The 17,229-nt window shown below is 45.9% G+C and overlaps 1 protein-coding gene, 1 long non-coding RNA gene and 9 other non-coding genes across 13 annotated transcripts; 10 read left to right on the top strand and 1 right to left on the bottom strand.

Moving 5' to 3' along the window:
• The first annotated feature begins 269 nt into the window (after positions 1-269).
• LOC119938438 lies at positions 270-9,226 on the top strand. 2 transcript variants are annotated; one of them, XR_005454433.1, is made up of 12 exons: positions 270-309; positions 4,578-4,623; positions 4,897-4,939; positions 5,188-5,232; positions 5,600-5,630; positions 6,102-6,192; positions 6,789-6,853; positions 7,267-7,302; positions 7,706-7,763; positions 8,692-8,737; positions 8,924-8,959; positions 9,148-9,226. It is a non-coding gene; the product is annotated as an uncharacterized LOC119938438 (long non-coding RNA). The 2 variants fall into 2 exon arrangements; XR_005454432.1 differs by lacking the exon at positions 270-309 and having other exon boundaries at positions 4,518-4,623.
• Positions 3,906-3,985, top strand: LOC119938926. Its single transcript, XR_005454612.1, has one exon. It is a non-coding gene; the product is annotated as a small nucleolar RNA SNORD74 (small nucleolar RNA).
• LOC119938906 lies at positions 4,758-4,825 on the top strand. Its single transcript, XR_005454598.1, has one exon. It is a non-coding gene; the product is annotated as a small nucleolar RNA SNORD75 (small nucleolar RNA).
• Positions 5,463-5,531, top strand: LOC119938903. The gene has a single exon (XR_005454595.1). It is a non-coding gene; the product is annotated as a small nucleolar RNA SNORD77 (small nucleolar RNA).
• On the top strand, positions 6,288-6,347 carry LOC119938927. Its single transcript, XR_005454613.1, has one exon. It is a non-coding gene; the product is annotated as a small nucleolar RNA SNORD44 (small nucleolar RNA).
• On the top strand, positions 6,633-6,697 carry LOC119938904. Its single transcript, XR_005454596.1, has one exon. It is a non-coding gene; the product is annotated as a small nucleolar RNA SNORD78 (small nucleolar RNA).
• On the top strand, positions 7,103-7,172 carry LOC119938907. The gene has a single exon (XR_005454599.1). It is a non-coding gene; the product is annotated as a small nucleolar RNA SNORD75 (small nucleolar RNA).
• On the top strand, positions 7,562-7,639 carry LOC119938918. Its single transcript, XR_005454605.1, has one exon. It is a non-coding gene; the product is annotated as a small nucleolar RNA SNORD79 (small nucleolar RNA).
• On the top strand, positions 7,808-7,890 carry LOC119938928. The gene has a single exon (XR_005454614.1). It is a non-coding gene; the product is annotated as a small nucleolar RNA snR60/Z15/Z230/Z193/J17 (small nucleolar RNA).
• LOC119938925 lies at positions 8,778-8,854 on the top strand. The gene has a single exon (XR_005454611.1). It is a non-coding gene; the product is annotated as a small nucleolar RNA SNORD47 (small nucleolar RNA).
• Positions 9,227-9,230: 4 nt separating the features above from the next.
• On the bottom strand, positions 9,231-15,762 carry LOC119938437 (heme-binding protein 2-like). Of its 2 annotated transcripts, none has more exons than XM_038758266.1 (6): positions 15,646-15,762; positions 13,314-13,487; positions 12,433-12,568; positions 11,187-11,352; positions 10,033-10,225; positions 9,231-9,695 (listed from the first exon to the last, which is right to left on the bottom strand). In XM_038758266.1, the coding sequence occupies exons 2-6, from the start codon at positions 13,386-13,388 to the stop codon at positions 9,645-9,647; spliced, it is 621 nt and encodes a 206-aa protein (XP_038614194.1). In that variant the 5' UTR covers positions 13,389-13,487; positions 15,646-15,762; the 3' UTR covers positions 9,231-9,644. The 2 variants fall into 2 exon arrangements, with proteins under 2 accessions (XP_038614194.1, XP_038614195.1); XM_038758267.1 differs by having other exon boundaries at positions 9,231-9,689; positions 15,646-15,761.
• Positions 15,763-17,229: the final 1,467 nt, after the last annotated feature.

Below are 17,229 nucleotides of genomic sequence, written 5' to 3'. Positions count from 1 at the left end.
TCCTCCTCCTCCTCCTCCTCCTCCTCCTCCCCCTCCCCCTCCCCCTCCCTCCTCCTCCTCCCTCCCCATCGCCCGCTTCCCCTTCGGCCGCCCGGGCCCGCGCCCGACGCGCGCCCCCGCGCGCGCCCCGGGCGCGCGGGGGCGCGCGGGGGCGCGCGCCCGGACGGCGGGAAACGCCCTCCCCTCGCCCGCGCGCCCGGCGCCGCCTCAGTGCGGCTGCGCGGTGACGTCACGGCAGGCTATAAAAGGGGACGGCGGCGCGCCATTTCGTTCTTTCGGGCCCCACCGCGCGCCCGGCGCTCTTCCTCGGTGAGTCTCCTCAGAAGGTGGGGGGCGGCTGGCTCATTCCCTTCGCCTTCTGCGCCTAATAATCAATCAATCGTATTTATTGAGCGCTTAGTGTGTGCAGAGCACTGTGCTAAGCGCTTGGGAAATACAAGGTGGCACCATATCGAGGCAGTCCCCTTCCAACAGTGGGCTCACAGGCCCACGTCCTCCCCCGGGCCTGGAATGCCCTCCCTCCGCCAAGCTCGCTCTCTTCCTCCCTTCAAGGCCCTGCTGAGAGCTCCCCTCCTCCAGGAGGCCTTCCCAGACTGAGCCCCTTCCCTCCTCTCCCCCTCGTCCCCCTCTCCATCCCCCCATCTTACCTCCTTCCCTTCCCCACAGCACCTGTATATATGGTTGTACATATTTATTACTCTATTTACTTATTTATTTTACTTGTACATCTCTATCCTATTTATTTTATTTTGTTGGTATGTTTGGTTCTGTTCTCTGTCTCCCCCTTTTAGACTGTGAGCCCACTGTTGGGTAGGGACTGTCTCTATGTGTTGCCAATTTGTACTTCCCAAGCGCTTAGTACAGTGCTCTGCACATAGTAAGCGCTCAATAAATACGATTGATTGATTGATAGAATGATGGGATTTATGAAGCGCTTACTACGTGCAAAGCACTGTTCTAAGCGCCGGGGAGGCTGCAAGGTAATCAGGTTCTTTCGGACCCCACCATGCGGCCTGCGCTCCTGTTCGGTGAGGCGGCACCTCAGAAGGTGGGGGGGAACTCATTCTTTTCGACATCTGCGCGTGATAATGGTATTTATTAGGCGCTTACTATGTGCAAAGCACTGTTCTAAACGCCGGAGAGGCTACAAGGTAATCAGGTCCCTTCGTTCTTTCGGACCCCACCGCGCGGCCTGCTCTCCTGTCAGGAGAGGCGCCTCCTCAGAAGGTGGGGGGGCTCATTCCCTTCGCCTTCTGCGCATTATGATAATAATGATAGTGGCATTTATTAAGCGCTTACAATGTGCAAAGCACTGTACTAAGCGCCGGGGTGGTTACAAGGTAATCAGGTCCCTTCGTTTTTTGGGACCCCACCGCGCGCCCTGCGCTCCTGTTAGGTGAGGGGGGAAAAACTCATTCTTTTCGACATCTGCGCATAATAATAGTAATGGCGGCATTCATTAAGCGCTTACTATGTGCAAAGCACTGTTCTAAGCGTCGGGGAGGTTACAAGGTAATCTGGTCCCTTCGTTCTTTCGAACCCCACCGCGTGCCCTGCATTCCTGTTAGGTGAGTCTCCTCAGAAGGTGGGGGGGGCGGACTCATTCCCTTCGCCTTCTGCACATAATAATAATAGTGGCATTTATTAAGCGCTTACTATGTGCAAAGCACTGTTCTAAGCGCCGGGGAGGTTACAAGGTAATCAGGTCCCTTCGTTCTTTCGGACCCCATCATGCGGCCTGCGCTCCTGTTAGGTGAGGTGGCACCTCAGAAGGTGGGGGGGGGGGGGGACTAATTCTTTTCGACATCTGCGCATAATACTGGTAATAATGGCATTTATTAAGCGCTTACTACGTGCAAAGCATCTATGCGCCGGGGAGGTTACAAGGTAATCAGGTCCCTTCGTTTTTTTCGGTGAGTCGCCTCAGAAGTGGGGGTGGGGGGAGAAACTCATTCTCTTCGACATCTGCGCATAATAATAGTAATAATGGCATTTATTAAGCGCTTACTACGTGCAAAGCACTGTTCTAAGCGCCGGGGAGGTTACAAGGTAATATCAGGTCCCTTCGTTCTTTCGGACCCCATCATGCGGCCTGCGCTCCTGTTAGGTGAGGTGGCACCTCAGAAGGTGGGGGGGGGGGGTACTAATTCTTTTCGACATCTGCGCATAATACTGGTAATAATGGCATTTATTAAGCGCTTACTACGTGCAAAGCATCTATGCGCCGGGGAGGTTACAAGGTAATCAGGTCCCTTCGTTTTTTTCGGTGAGTCGCCTCAGAAGTGGGGGTGGGGGGAGAAACTCATTCTCTTCGACATCTGCGCATAATAATAGTAATAATGGCATTTATTAAGCGCTTACTACGTGCAAAGCACTGTTCTAAGCGCCGGGGAGGTTACAAGGTAATCAGGTCCCTTCGTTCTTTCGGACCCCACCGCGCGCCCTGCGCTCCTGCTAGGTGAGGCGCCTCCTCAGAAGGTGGGTGGGACTAATTCTTTTCGACATATGCCATATACGCATAATGGCATTTATTAAGGGCTTACTGTGTGCAAAGCACTGTTCTAAGCGCCGGGGAGGTTACAACGTAACCAGGTCCTTTGTGGGGCTCACAGTTTTCATCCCCATTTTTCAGTTGAGGGAACTGAGGCCCGGAGATGTGAAGTGGCTTGCCCAAAGCCCCACAGCTGACAAGTGGCGGGCCCGGGATTTGAACCCACGACCTCTGACGCCAAATCTCGGGCTTTTTCCACCGAGCCACGCTGCTTCTCGCCAGTTGCGCATCGCAATTGGGAGTCATTCCACCGTATTTATTGAGCGCTTACTGTGTGCAGAGCACTGCACTAAGCGCTTGGGAAGTACAGGATGGCAGCATGTAGAGACGGTCCCTACCCAGCAGTGGGCTCACAGTCTAGAAGGGATCAGATGCTGTGATAGACGTTAGGGGAGGAAGGGGAGCCCGCGGATGGGGCGAGGCCAAGGGCCTCTGACACTCCATCCTGCAGGGCCCGGGGCGCGATCGATTGCTAAGAGGGCGGCCTGGGATGGTGATTATCGTGTTTGCTAAGCGCTTACTGTGTACCAAGCACTGTTCTAAGCGCTGGGCTAGATGCGAGATCATCAGCTTGTCCCACGTGGGGCTCACAGTCTTCATCCCCATTTTACAGATGCGAGAACTGAGGCGCAGTTAGTGACTTCATAGTAACGATAATGATGGCATCTGTTAAGCGCTTACTTTGTACTAAGCGCTGGGCTAGGTGCAAGATCATCAGCTTGTCCCACGTGGGGCTCACAGTCTTCACCTCCATTTTACAGATGAGAGAACTGAGACAAGTTTAGTGACTTCATAATAACGATAGTGATGGTATCTGTTAAGCGCTTACTATGTGCAAAGCACTGTTCTAAGCGCTAGGGAGGATACGAGGTGATCAGGTTGTCCCACGTGGGACTCCCAGATTTCACCTCCATTTTACAGATGAGAGAACTGAGGCAGAGAAGTTTAGTGACTTAATAATGATAATGATGGCATCTGTTAAGCGCTTACTTTGTACCGAGCACTGTTCTAAGCGCTGGGCTAGGTACGAGATCAGCTTGTCCCACCTGGGTCTCAGTCTTCATCCCCGGTTTACAGATGAGAGAACTGAGGCACAGAAGTTTAGTGACTTCATAATAACGATAATGATGGCATTTGTTAAGCACTTACTGTATGCAAAGCACTGTTCTAAGCGCTGGGGAGGATGCGGGGTGATCATATTGTCCCACGTGGGGCTCGCCTTAGTCCCCATTTTACAGATGAGGTAACTGAGTGACCTGCCCCAAGGCACCCAGCTGATGAATGGCGGAGCCGGGATTAGAACCCACGACCTCTGACTCCCAAATCTATGCTCTTTTAATTAGCGTGCAAGTCCTGCCCCTACCTGTGATGAAAACAGTGTTGGTAGGGACATCTGAGTAAGCTGATGAATGCCAACACAGCTGAGTTGGGGCTTGGATGCAGCGCTTATGGGGCTTTGGGGGCAGGTAGCCTGGGGAGTTGTGGGCTACCAAGTGTAGGGCGTGAGTCCATCAGCGCATAGTGGGAAGGCGATGGGCTTAAGATCCACTGAGGCCTTCACCCAATTGGTAGGGGGGGTCAAATAAGTCAGTAAATCGGGTTTACTGAGGGCTTACTGTGTACAGAGCACCGTAGTAAGAGCTTTGGGAGAGTACAGTGTAACATTATGGACGCCCTGCCCACAATGAACATACATTCTAGATTGTGAGCCCACTGTTGGGTAGGGACTGTTTCTATATGTTTCCAACTTGTACTTCCCAAGCGCTTAGTACAGTGCTCTGCACACAGTAAGCGCTCAAATATGATTGATTGATTTATGCGGCAGCTGGTTTTGGCCAATGTGAGGGGCTAATCCTGGGGGCTTTTATTGAGTCAGCAGCACTAGAGGGGTAGGATTGAAATTCGAGGAGCATTTGGTGCTCTTTGGCACTTCAAGATGGATGAGTCCAAATGGCCCAGTTTATCACGTGTTTTCCAAAAGGTAGCGTTGGTACAAACATAATCCAACTTTTTTTTTTGGCCTCAGGTACGAGTTGGGATGAAGTAGCAACTTCCAGCGGTATCTTAATCAGGTACGTGCTATTGATGACAATCCTCGAATGCCATAGTGAGTCTGATTAGCTAACTGGGGGTGTTTTGGCTGGATTGACCCAGTCGTGAAGGGAAATCTGAATTTTCCCATACACCAGTTAACACGATGCAGACAAGCCTATGATGGTTTTAAGCATAAGAGTAGTGGACAGAAGTGATTTCTGATAATTGTCTACTGAGGCTTTGGGGCTTGAAGAAGTCGGGTTGTTCCTGGGTGGTACGTTGAGATCTTGAGCTTACTCCTTGTCTTCTAGATCTTATGTCCAGAGAAATGGAAGGGACATCATCCTTAGCAAGGTAACTTTTCTTCTTTAATACAGAATGGGATGAAGTGTCTCTACAGAGGCTTTAATTGGGTTGACCTTTCACTGTGTGTGAAAAGCCACTTGGACACGAGTGCCACAATGATGACTATTTATTTGCTACTCTTGACCATGAGAATGACGAGAGCTATTACCACAATTTCAATACTGAGGCACTTGAAACTTGGTCATTGCGGGTGGGTGTTTGATGACAGTGTGCTTAATGCTTTATTTCTTCCCTAGACCACTTCAAAGAAGTGCCTCTTTGTCATTGTGGCCAAATATCAGGTGAGCGGTCAGTTTAAATGTAAAGTTGTAAGCACATGCCAAGATGCTAAGGGGTGAGCCTGTTCTTGGGTAGGGACCATCTCTGTGTTGCTGATTTGTACTTCCCAAGCGCTTAGTTCATTGCTCTGCACACGGTAAGCGCTCAATAAATACGATCAAGTGAGTGAATAAGGGACATAATGGTGGGGGTACTAGTTCTTGGTAGTGTTGGAGTGGGCCAATGAAAGCCGATACAGTGATGCTTGCATAGTTCAGCAGATGGAACAGTGACGAAATGTACCACATAATCTGATGTATCTGGCAATCCCCCAAATCATTCTCTTGGTGGCTTGTTAAGAAGTGCTGACCTTTATTTCCTTTATTCTAGGGAGTGGGGTGACACCACCTAAATAAAAAAGGTAAGGCTAATAAAGCTTCTTAAATTATCACTAGCTTAAAAATGAGTACTGGTTTGAAATGGCCTAATGCTTAAATCCATAGTATTTGCTTACTGTGCAGAGCGTTGTTAAGTTGCTAGACACAGGAACTTGCAGTCTAATGAGGATATGGATATTATAATACATTAGGGGTAGGGGAGAAAGAATACGAGTGTATTTGAGTATTGTGGGGCTGGGTTGAGTGTTTGGGGTACATGGCTTAATGCATGGTTGACACAAGCAGTAGTGTTTAGGGGAAGTAGTTGAGTTTGGGAAGGTTGAAGTGAGTAAGGCTAAAGACTTGGGGTTTCTGTGATACCAAAGTTCAGCAGACAGCTGATGAGCAGTCAAAATGTCTTTCACTTCTATCTGATGTGTTGGCCATTGTAAACCATATCACATTTTACGCTGCTATTGCGATCTATCAAAGGGTAACAACACATTACTCTACAGGGGTGGAAAGCACTGTTGAAGAGACTGCTGCATTGTTGTAACCTCACTTGGGGCATTTCTGCTGTCGTTTGGGAAATGGACTTCATCAAAGGTTAGTTGGAAAATGGGGTGCCTACTTGGGTTAGCCCTTACCTTCACTTTGAGACAGGTCTCAAAAGTGACTAGGTCTCCAAAGCCCTAAAGTAGCCTGTATGATGATATTGCAAAGACTGATTGTCATGATGGTCTTATTAGCTCTACCTGACCTCAGGCATTGCTTTTCTGGGGCTTGGAAAGCCATTTATGGCTCTTTCAAGACTTTTGTTTTCTCTCTTCCTAGGAAAGAACTGGCACTTGGATACATCTAGTAGTGGTAAGTATGAATCAAGGATAGGTTTCTATCATTTTACTTCCATAAATGGGGAGGAGATGTTGCAATGAGAATGTATTCTCCGCTGTTGGTAGACCTGTTCCCTTATAGTTTAATGTGCAGCAGATTATTTTAGGAAGTACAGAATCTTCAATTTAAGGGAAGTAATTTTGAGACAGGGTTTACAATGATGTCTTCAAATGTCTGACCTGAAAATCTCTGTGTAGACAAGCGTGTCACTGAAAGACCCTGTGCCACCTCCAGGAGGGGTGGGAAAAGAGATGACACAGTCCTTTACTAGAATTGCAAATTCTAATGCAAATAACACTGTCTTCTAGGGGAACTTGGACACTAACTGAATATCAGAACAGCATGCGCCCATTATGAGTCTCAGTGGCCTGAGGTGAGTATCGAACCAACTTCAAAGAACACAGGGTCCATCACATTGTAAGCCATGTTCCAAATTTAGGAACAGTTATTGGTGTAGGGCTTAACTTTCAGTGCCCACTTGGTGAAATATTTAATTCTCTAAGCCAATGAGGTTCTAGAATGTACATAGAAAAACATTTCAGTTTGAGTTAACTGATTGTTTTTGGAATTTGATCAAAAAGTGGGTTGGGAGGATGACTGCCTAGCAGTTCTACATTTGCAAAGCCAATGATGACTGAAATGATAAGAGTAGTGGACAGAAGGGATTTCTGAATACTTGAAACACTGAGGCTTTGTTAAGTGCAGTGGTTGATGGTTCTGGGTATTTCTTTTCTGAAGTTAGACCAACAATTTGCTCCCTAAAACACATGTCCTTTAATTTTTCAGGCAGAAGCATGGAAATTCCAGCGAGCAGCTTTAAAAGTAAGTTTGGCCTATGTTCCATCAGCATGATGGGATTGATAAGCAGCATGTGCTTGGGATTTAGAAGGACCTGGATTCTAATAGTGACTGCCACTTACCTGCCATGTGCCAAGTCTCTAAAATGGAAACTAAGGCTGAGCCTCCCCCATGTGAGATTTGGACTGTCCAAACCGATTAGCATAAAACATTGAGCTCACGCTAGATGTTGCCTTAATGGGTTGTGGCATTTAGGTCCATATGTGACTCACTGTTGTAACTGTACTGTTCATGATGATATGTTGAAATCAATGGGAATCTCTCTGAAGAGAATGAAGCCAATTTTTATACTGAAACAGTACAAAAATGGACATTTAAGACCAGTTGATCTGTGCAGCCACAACTAAAATTCAGTATCTTTCTCCAGGTGAAGAGGCCTATGTGACCCACTGAAGCAAGAGCTCCTAAGCACCCAGCGTGCCAAGGTAGTTTTTCCATGAAGACGTTTTGGCAGACTCAGATGTTCAAGCCGATACAATGATGATAACATAGTTCAGCAGATGAAAAGTGATGAACACTCATTTTGTCTTTCGCTCCTATCTGATGTATCTGGCTATCTGAACTGAAAATCAGGGTTTACTTAAGAGCTTTAGAGCAAGACATTGTCCTCAGCACCTATTCCAGTCTAGTGGGGAAAATTTGAAGTCCAGGGAATGCAGGGTGGTGATTTAGTTACCGGAGCTGGGGTATAATGGGAGTAAGGAAATTAGAAAGTTACAGTGGGGTACCTAGTGGGAGGAATAACTTGCTTTTGAATAACTGACTTTCCAAGATGGTACCTTCATGTTGTAATGGTTTTCAGGATGAAGACTTTTAGGACTTTTTAAGCATCTGTATAAAGTATGTTATACTTTAAAAGGACCATCATTAGGGAGGTAGCTGGTGATATGATTCTGCCAAATAATGTTAATGATGGCATTTAAGCGCTTACTATGTGCAAAGCACTGTTCTAAGTGCTGGGGAGGCTCCAAGTGATCAGGTTGTGCCATGTGGGGCTTACAGTCTTAATCCCCATTTTACAGGTGAGGTAACTGAGGCCCAGAGAAGTGGTGACTTGCTCAAGGTCACACAGCTGACAGTTTGAACTCCTGACCTGACTCCAAAGCCCAGGCTCTTTCCACTGAGTCTTTCCACTGAGTCATGCTGCTTCTCATGCATTTCAAATGAAATGCACACTGATCTCACCCAATGAAACCATTCCATATTTATGCTGAGGATTCTTTGCTGTGTAAAATTGCCTAGTTTAGCTGGAAGTATGGGGGGTGAAATGGGCTTTTCTGAGCTGGGGAATTGTTTAACTGCCTATGCCCAATTTAGACTTCTAAAACAATGCCCCCACTCTTTGTTTTCCAGGGGATGTGATGTGACTTTTGAATGTTTCTTGGACATTCACAATCAGGTAAGATGTCCAATTCCACCTTCTGTTTGTTGTAACTTATGACCAATGATGTAAACATTCTGCCAAATGAAACAGACTGATTTCACCTATAAACCGTTCCATTTTTATTCTGAGGTTACTGTACAAAAGGTAAAGACTAAAATCTTATTCTTCGGGCTTTTATTAATGCAGTTGTCCTTCTCCTAGGTGTTATGCAGTTTGGAATCATGGAGACAGCTAAAGGTAAGAATAAAGGAGTGAAGAATAAGGGTACTGCAAGGGTACAATCCCCACAAATGATGACCGCATCCTTAATTGAACTCTCTCACTGATATTTGATGAGAACTTAAGGTCTGATGCAGCCTAGGGTGGGGATGATGGAAGGAAGTGCTAAACTTGGGTCCCTAACCCAACCTATTTGCTTTTTCCAGGTCAATCTGGACCTTTCCCTGAAACAGTATCCCACGTTCACTGTACACTTTCAAACTGCAATAAAGAATGATTCAAAGACTTCAATTGTTGAATCTCAATTTAATGCCTTAGAGGAAAAAATTGGTTAAGGGGATGTTAGTGCCTTAAACGAAACTTCAGCACATCTATTCAGTTACTGAGCCATTACATTGTACAACATTTTCAGCTCACGTGGTTTCTTATTAAGGTCATATCAGTCTGCTAGGTTTCATTCATGAACCACACCCTAGCTTCACCTTCAATCACTCTGGTCATCGAATGCAACAACTTCCACATTCCTCCCCTCAGGAAGGAGCAATAACAAGGTTTGCTGGGTTCAGGCAGAACAGCTTTCAAAACTCATCCATGAATTTGAAGGGAGTACCTGCTTAAAGCCACTGCAGGCTAAGCATTGAGAAGTCCACATCCAAACGTCCCAGGGTAGTTCAAGGAAGAGACTGGAGCCCAGGTTTCTTGACTACAGTAGTTGCCCAATTTTTTTCAACAAGGAATCCTTTGCCATCTGAAACTCCAATAGGGGAGTTAACTCAGTCCTTGCTCCCCTAGTTCCCTATTGATAACTACTGTGCCCCACACACCTGCGTTTCTCCTCTGCTAAAGAAACATAAATACATGGCTTTGGACCGCGGCTTAAAACCAAAACCTGGTGTCTGTCCCATTTCTCCCCCACCACTGCCGCACCTCCTCCCCCCAACATTCCTGGTACAGTTTTGAAATTGGTTACTAGACAAATCTTTATACATCAACTCTTTGGGATTCATTGGGCTTGCCTCTTCCACGTGGTGGCCTCTAGGCACTAAAATGTTCATAGCTACAAACAATCCCAATCAGGATTAAGCCCTTACCCATAACCCTTCTCCCTCTTCCTTCTTGAAATACCACACTTCGTTGTGCCTGTTGAAAAGTGTGAAAGGGCTGTTGTAGCTAGCAGTATAGTAGAAATCGGGATGGAATGACTGGCCTTCCCTCTGCAAGGTTTCTGCTAGAGCTTGAGCTTCTTTGCTGAATTTCTCCATAGAGGCAAATCCTCCAAATGACCTGGAACAAAGGGAACGTACATGCATGATGGTCATCTTCAAATTTACCTCACCTGAGGAAGCAGTTGTAGTCAAGATGAGGTAGGTTTTTTCAGGAGGATAGAAAGCCGTTTGGCTGAACAAGGGAGTTCCAGGCAGAGGGGAAGGTGGGCTGAGGGTGTCCAAGGAAGGTTAGCTTGGAAATTAATGATGTGAGCAGGTCAAATACCAAGATGCAGAGTAGGGAGATGAGTGCTTAAATCCTGGTGGCTTGAGGGAGAGAGGTTAAGTAACAATTCTGAAGTTTCAGGTACAGGCTGCCAAGGGAAGAGCAAAAACTGGAATAGTAGCCTAGCTTGGATATTGGAGTTAGCGAGAAAGGCCCAGAGGATGAGGTAAGGATTTAAAAATAATGCTGTTGCAGAGCTAGTGAGTGGTTGGGACCAAAGGGTTGTTTTGGGGGTGTCATCCATATCTACCAGTGGTATTGACAGCTTGTAAGTGCTTGGGAGAATAGTGTTGTAGGTAGACTATACCCCATTAAAGCAGTAGGAACAAATGGTTGAAAAGGGTAATGAATCACAAGTGTGATTGTGGTTAGATTTATGGAGGCTGAAATGGAGTCAGGAGTGGCTAGAGAGGAAGAAGCAGGAGGAATAGGAAGCTTTCAAGATGAAAGTTGTGAAGGATTTAATATAGAAACTACTAGATTGGTAATGAGGATTGAGGTGACCCTGGAGAATGCAGTTTCAGAGGGTAGGGTCAAGAAGAGATTGAATAGGCAGAGTCCCTGTCTTACATTGGGCTCACAGGATAAAAAAACTTGTTCAGTAAACCTATTTGAACTGCACCAGAGACCAGTATAGTGACCAAACCCCAAATCCCACCAGCTATCTGCTGATAAAGGATCTCACCTGCCGTGGCCAAGCACAACTGCTTTTTCCTACCAAACAGGTCGCTCCTCAAAATGATCTAGGAGCTACCTGACAAAGATGGCTGCTCCTTTTCTCTGCTCAAGAAACACATCCGGATCAATTGGCTCTAAGGGTAAGTTTTGATGCTTAAATGGCAAGAAGAAGGAGATCTTGTACTCGGCATTGCCAGGTTGAACCAGACACGTCACTGGTGCAGTCATCTCGATCTTGGCCTCTGGAATAAGATTAAAATACCACATAGTTTCCTGCAGAGAGTGGATTAAAGCTCTTTGAGATAGGATCATGTATGCTTTTTTTTTTAGTGTACTTAAGTGCTGTGTGCCTGATAGTACTATATAGGCTGGAGTAGATAGAAGAAAATAGGTTCAACACAGTCCATTTTCCACATGGGACTCACAGCTTTAATCCCCCATTTTATAGATGACATAACAGACCCAAAGAGATCTTGCTCAAGGTCACACAGCAGACAAGGGGTGGAGTCAGGATTATAACTATTGTATTCTCCTAAGTGCTTAGTACATTGCCCTGGTGCTCAAATGTTATTGCCTGAAAATGGCTATATCCAGTTAGAGGATTTTGCAGACTTGTTATACCCACCAAATCAAAAGTTGGAAGTACCACTCAACCATAGAGCCTCCAAAGTTCAACCCATTTATATTTTCCTAGTAACACTGGATTCTCTAGAGCTAGTCCTATGTGAGCAAAATGAAAGCCAGTTTTTGCTCAGCTTTCACCTGCCAACCTGTCCCTGATTCAGTCCACCATTCATTCATTCAAATTTATTGAGCGCTTACTGTGCAGAGCACTGTACTAAGCGCTTGGGTAGGGACCGTCTATATGTTGCCAACTTGTAGTTGCCAACAGCGGACTCACCAATTATGTTTAGGGAAGAATTAATGGCCACTCTTTGTTTTCACCATGCTAACACACGAGGCCAGCTCCTTCCATAATAAACCCTTGTTGCAAGGGCCACAAGCAGGAGCCAGAATACACCGGCTGCACTACAAAATGAAAGTCGAACCTGGATAGTGTCCACTATCAACTCTGCCCAGACCATGCCCTCAGGGGCCTGTAGAGCCTGACACTGCAGCACTTTAAAAGATGCTTCCTTACAATAACGTTTGGCATCAAGATACATAGTCTGCCCTTCACTGGCAGGAGTGTCCTGGGCAGTAGAGTTGTGTGGGGAGAAGATGAAATAGTTTTCTGCTCATGATGGGCTCCACTCGGAGGAGCTGGAAAGGTTATTTGAACTGCTCTAAAGCCTCCCAGAGCTCAAGGTGCTTGCGTTTACCTTTTTCATTCTTCCCTTGGATGTAGCGGAAGAGTTTCTGGAAGCCCTGCCGCATTGCCTCCTTCTGGCTCCCTCCTTTAATCACGGTGCTGACCCATGTGCTGGCCTCATACATCCGCAGGTCACAACCGGGCACCTGGAACACACAACCCCAGTACCCAGCCTCCCTTCAGGTCAGCATCTAGCCATTGGAATTGCTTCCCGGGGCTAATGAGGACCACACGGGAGAGGCTCGTGTGGGTGACTCGACTCCCAAGGGAGTTCCCTTGAGAAACTTGGTTGCAGGTTCCCACCTGGGGTGTGGGTCACTGTTTTGGGCCACTGGAAGTCTGTCTTGGTCCAGAAACTCCTGGGACTATCAAAGCTTATGGAACTCCAGAGGGGGAAGGAGGGAGTTATGATGCCATCCAAGTCTCCTTGGGCTTTTCAGATCAGAAAAAGTCTCACGTGGTCCATAACCCCTGTGTTCAATCCCCAGGGAAAGCCGGGGCATGTTTGGTTCCTCCTCCTGGGAAGATAGCAGAGGCCAGAGATTTTTCAGCCATTATCTGTGATTCCTGGGCCAGGGATATGCCCTTTGGCATTGATAGCCTCTCAGCTGGGTGGAGGGGAGGCTCTGATCATGGCTTTCCAACCAAAGGTTGGAGAGAAGCCCTGCACCTTGTGCTGGGAGTAAAAGGGAGCATTTTCATCCTTTGCAGCAAAACAGCCAGACTGTGACACCCACCCCGGTGGGACAACCTGATCACCTTGTAACCTCCCCAGCACTTAGAACAGTGCTTTGCAAATAGTAAGCGCTTAATAAATGCCATTATTATCATTATCCCCGTGTGCCCCTCATCGTCCCACAATCCCAACCTTCTTTCCCTGATGGAATTTACCACAGTCTCCACTGGACTCCACTTGGGTGACTCCAGGTCTTGGGACAGGAACGTCTGCTTTAAGGATTTGATCATGATGTCCACACAAGGAGGGAGGTCAGTAGATGCTGTGGACTACGGTGACAGCACTGATGGAGAATGGGTGGCAGACTAGCGATTTCCTTTCCTCTGCAGCTAGACACAGACGGGCAGAGAGAGTATAGGTCAGGTTATGCCTTCACTAGCATTGTCCCCTCCCACAATGTTTCCCTCTCAGGGACCAAATAATTATTGCTATCCAGAAAGGAAACTCCTAAAGGACAGGAATTTTTCTTAATAAACTACACACACAACCCACTATGGGTCCTAGAGTACCATTTCTAATAATAAACAGACCCCCGGAGGATGCAGTCATCCAAATTTTAGTACCAAAGTCAATTAACTTGTATCTACCCCAGTGCTAGGGATTATTGATCAAGGATTGAGGGGGTGGATTTTATTCAATTATGTATTCAGGAGTTGAATAAAATCTTCAATGTCTAACCCCTGAATACATATTTGAAAATTTGAGCATCAAAAACCCCTAAAAAATTAGTTTTTTTAAATTCTAAGGCTTTTTCTTGATCAATGGTATTTATTGAGCTCAAGATGTGCAGAGCGCATGGGAGTACAACAGAGTAATCTGGGAGGTTTGGCTGTTATAAACATAATTTTTCTTCTGGAGGCTCTCTGTTCTCACAGTAAAACAACCTGCAGTTTCCTTGGGTGACTAGAATTCATGTTCAATTTTGCTTATCCCCTGGGTATCATTTTCTTCCTCCATTAGAGAACCCTCACTTCTAAATGTGGGTATTGTTAAATTTTGGATAGCTGCTGGAGTAATGTTGCTTTTACATTGTGAATGCCAGTGGGTAACTGAGGGCAAGGATCTATTTAGATTTAGCTATTTGTAGGAAATGGCCAAAAAGGAGTAATTATCAAAGAAACACTTGCCACCCAGATATCATTTCATCACTCTTTAATAAATCAGGTCTATCACTAAAACATTCAAAACTTAACTGCTGAGCTTTTTTAAAGTAAACATAGAAAGTGTAGTTGCTAAAACACTTCTTCATGAATACATGAAGATAGCAAATGCTTAACAAATACCACAATTATTATTAGTGCATGTGTGGGTCTCTGAGATTCCCCTTAGAATAAAAGGAAGGAGTCCTATCTTTCTACCTCACACAGTCCATGCCTCATGATAGGATCAGCAGGTGCTAGGTGCTCAATAAATACCACTGCTGATACCACCGTTAGCACTGAAGAGAGCAAGGACTGTCACCCTGATCCTAAGTTCCCTTCTATTACCATGAGGGAACTGGAAGCTACATCAGGTGTGCCATTCCAGTGGAGAGACTAGATTAACATTTTAGCCCATGACTTGGTCTCTGAGAATGGAAACCATTACCACTGGAAGACCAGTAATCAAGAAGTACCTCCTCACACAACAGGAGCTCAATAAATACTGTCCCTTAAACTGAAAAATAGTCCCCTCCCACCCATTCCCCTGCTGGTGCCAGGCTATTCAATGGGGTCTAAAAAACCAAAACACGAAATGTCTTACATTGCTTTGCTGGTCCGGTAGCGTTATTAGTTTCCAAATCTATCCTGTTTCTGGGCAACCAGTGAGTTCTTAAAAGTCAAGGCTTCCAGTGATGATGGACCCTGCTGTGCACTATCACCTCAGTTTTATCAACAGTATTTGTTGCGTGTTTGTACAGATCCATGCCCTAAGGAGTTTACAGACTAGTGAACAAAAACTTCTTGTGGGCAGAAGAAACAGCAGCAGCTTGTGATTTGATGTCAGCTGGCTTAAGAGAAATGTTTGCATGGGTTTTGCCTCCCTAATTCAGTCAAGAAAGACCTTATTGTCCCACCCATTAGATCTGGTGTGTCTTCATCCACTCCACTTCAGGGGCTTATCGCCCCATCAAAAAATGATAAAGCATCCAAGAGCAAGTCAATAGGCCTTTTACCCTTCCAAGCCCTAATGTGATTATTCATTCATTCAGTCGTATTTTTTGAGCACTTACTGTGTGCAGAGCACTGCACTAAGCACTGGGGAGAGTATGATATAACAATAAACAGACACATTCCCCGCTCACAGCGAGCTCCTATCTCAACAGCCTATTTGTTCATGGAGATTCACAGAAAGTTCCTGAGTCTGACCTAAATACGATTGATGATGATGACCTCCCAGTGTAAAAATTGCTATGCCTTTCATGAATCTGTTCCAGTCCAGAAAGTAATTTCTCCCACCCTGCTCCTGAAAGTAGAAATCCATGGAAAAGAATGGAATGATACTTACATTTGGGAGAGTTCTACAGTCCTTGTTTTCCAGGGTGAGCGTGTCCAGATGTGTGTGCTAATACTTATGCACTTGACGTACCACCCCGATCCTCCCTCCACTGCCCTATTGGAGGAAACCACTGCTGTGACAACCGTAACGTATTAACCAACCCCTACTCAGCCCTGCCGCTGACACCCACTCTGCTGCCCACACGGACTCTTAGTGTTTCACAAATGGTGCTTGAAACAAAGCCCGTGCCTAAAACACTCAGAGAAAGGAGACAAAGAGAGGATTTAGATGCAGCTATGCACTCAAGTCCCGGGATAGGATTAAAAGCTGGTGTTGCTTAATGCAAGTTCAGCCCCTGCTTACTCCAAGAGATGTTTGTTGTTATACAGAATGCCCAGCCTTTTAAAGAGATTGGTGTGTGGCTTTCACTATTTTCCAAAGTTGTAACCTTAACAGAAAGGATTTTCTAGGTTATGAAAACTCACACTGTTAGTTCCTTAAGATCTTGAATAACAGTTGTTCAGGCAAACTGAGTCTATTCAAACCAGTCTAATAAAAGCAAATAGATGAAGATTACAGTTTAATAAGGATACAGAATCCCTTCCCTGGCATAGAGTTGAAGTCTTACTATACCAAATGTGCAGGTGGACATGGGAATTTTGAGTAATAACTCACTATAGTCCTTGACGGAGGAAAACAGGTTTAGGAGCTCATACCTCTTTGTCAAGATGGGCAGAATCTTGGAGACCAGTCGTCATCCTCATTGATGGTATTTATTGAGCGCTTTCTATGCATAGAGCATTGTACTAGGCACTTGGGAGAGTACAATACAGCAGAGTTGGCGGACATGTTCCCTGCCCACAGTGAGCTTACAGTTTAAACGGAACAGTAGTCAACACTAGACATATTAGAGGAGCAGCACGGCGTAGTGGATAGAGCACAGGCCTTTGGAGTCAGAAGGTCATTGGTTCGAATCCCCTCTCTGCCACTTGTCTGTTGTGTGACCTTGGACAAGTCACTTCACTTCTCTGTGCCTCAGTGACCTCATTTGTAAAACGGATTCAGACCGAGCTCCGTGCGGCACAGGGTCTGTGTCCAACCCAATTTGCTTGTATTCACCCCAGCGCTTAGTACAGTGCCTGGCACATAGTAAGTGCTTAACAAATACCACAATTATTATTATTATTATTTAGGAAAGGCACCCCAGAAGACCTAGTCCCCACACTAATAAGGTCTCTCTATCCACTAGGCCACCCTGCTTCTCTTACTACTATTTCAGGTCTTAGCTGCTTTAGCCGAAGCCCACCAAATTTGTACTTGAGAGTTATTAGTTCTACTAAATGCCTAGCCAGAAGGTTATGTTAATGTACTGCTTAGTAACTTAACTGATTTTCTCTGGGAAAGACGGACCTACTTAAAGGCTCAGAAAGAGGAAAATAACCTTTAAACGACCCAAGCAAACAACAGCAGCAAGGAATTCGGTTGGGGGTTTGAGGGGGCAGGGAGCGGGAATGGAAAAACTACTATCATAGAAGGACGTAGCTTTCAAAAGAAGAGTGGGGAAATTCTAGGAATAAACAAAACCAGCTGTAT

Source organism: Tachyglossus aculeatus, chromosome 16 (genome assembly GCF_015852505.1).
Source record: "Tachyglossus aculeatus isolate mTacAcu1 chromosome 16, mTacAcu1.pri, whole genome shotgun sequence".
NCBI classification, from domain to species: Eukaryota; Metazoa; Chordata; class Mammalia; order Monotremata; family Tachyglossidae; genus Tachyglossus; species Tachyglossus aculeatus.
This window is presented reverse-complemented; position numbering and strand designations above follow the sequence as displayed.

What these genes read in the sequence shown, in the direction of transcription:
- LOC119938437 (XM_038758266.1), bottom strand. Translation starts at nt 13,388, where the DNA reads ATGATCAAATCCTTAAAGCAGACGTTCCTGTCCCAAGACCTGGAGTCA. An exon ending in GGAGTCCAGTGGAGACTGTG is followed by an intron (nt 12,569 to 13,313) that starts GTAAATTCCATC and finishes TGTGTGTTCCAG; the next exon opens with GTGCCCGGTTGTGACCTGCG. An exon ending in CCAAGGGAAGAATGAAAAAG is followed by an intron (nt 11,353 to 12,432) that starts GTAAACGCAAGC and finishes ATCTTATTCCAG; the next exon opens with AGGCCAAGATCGAGATGACT.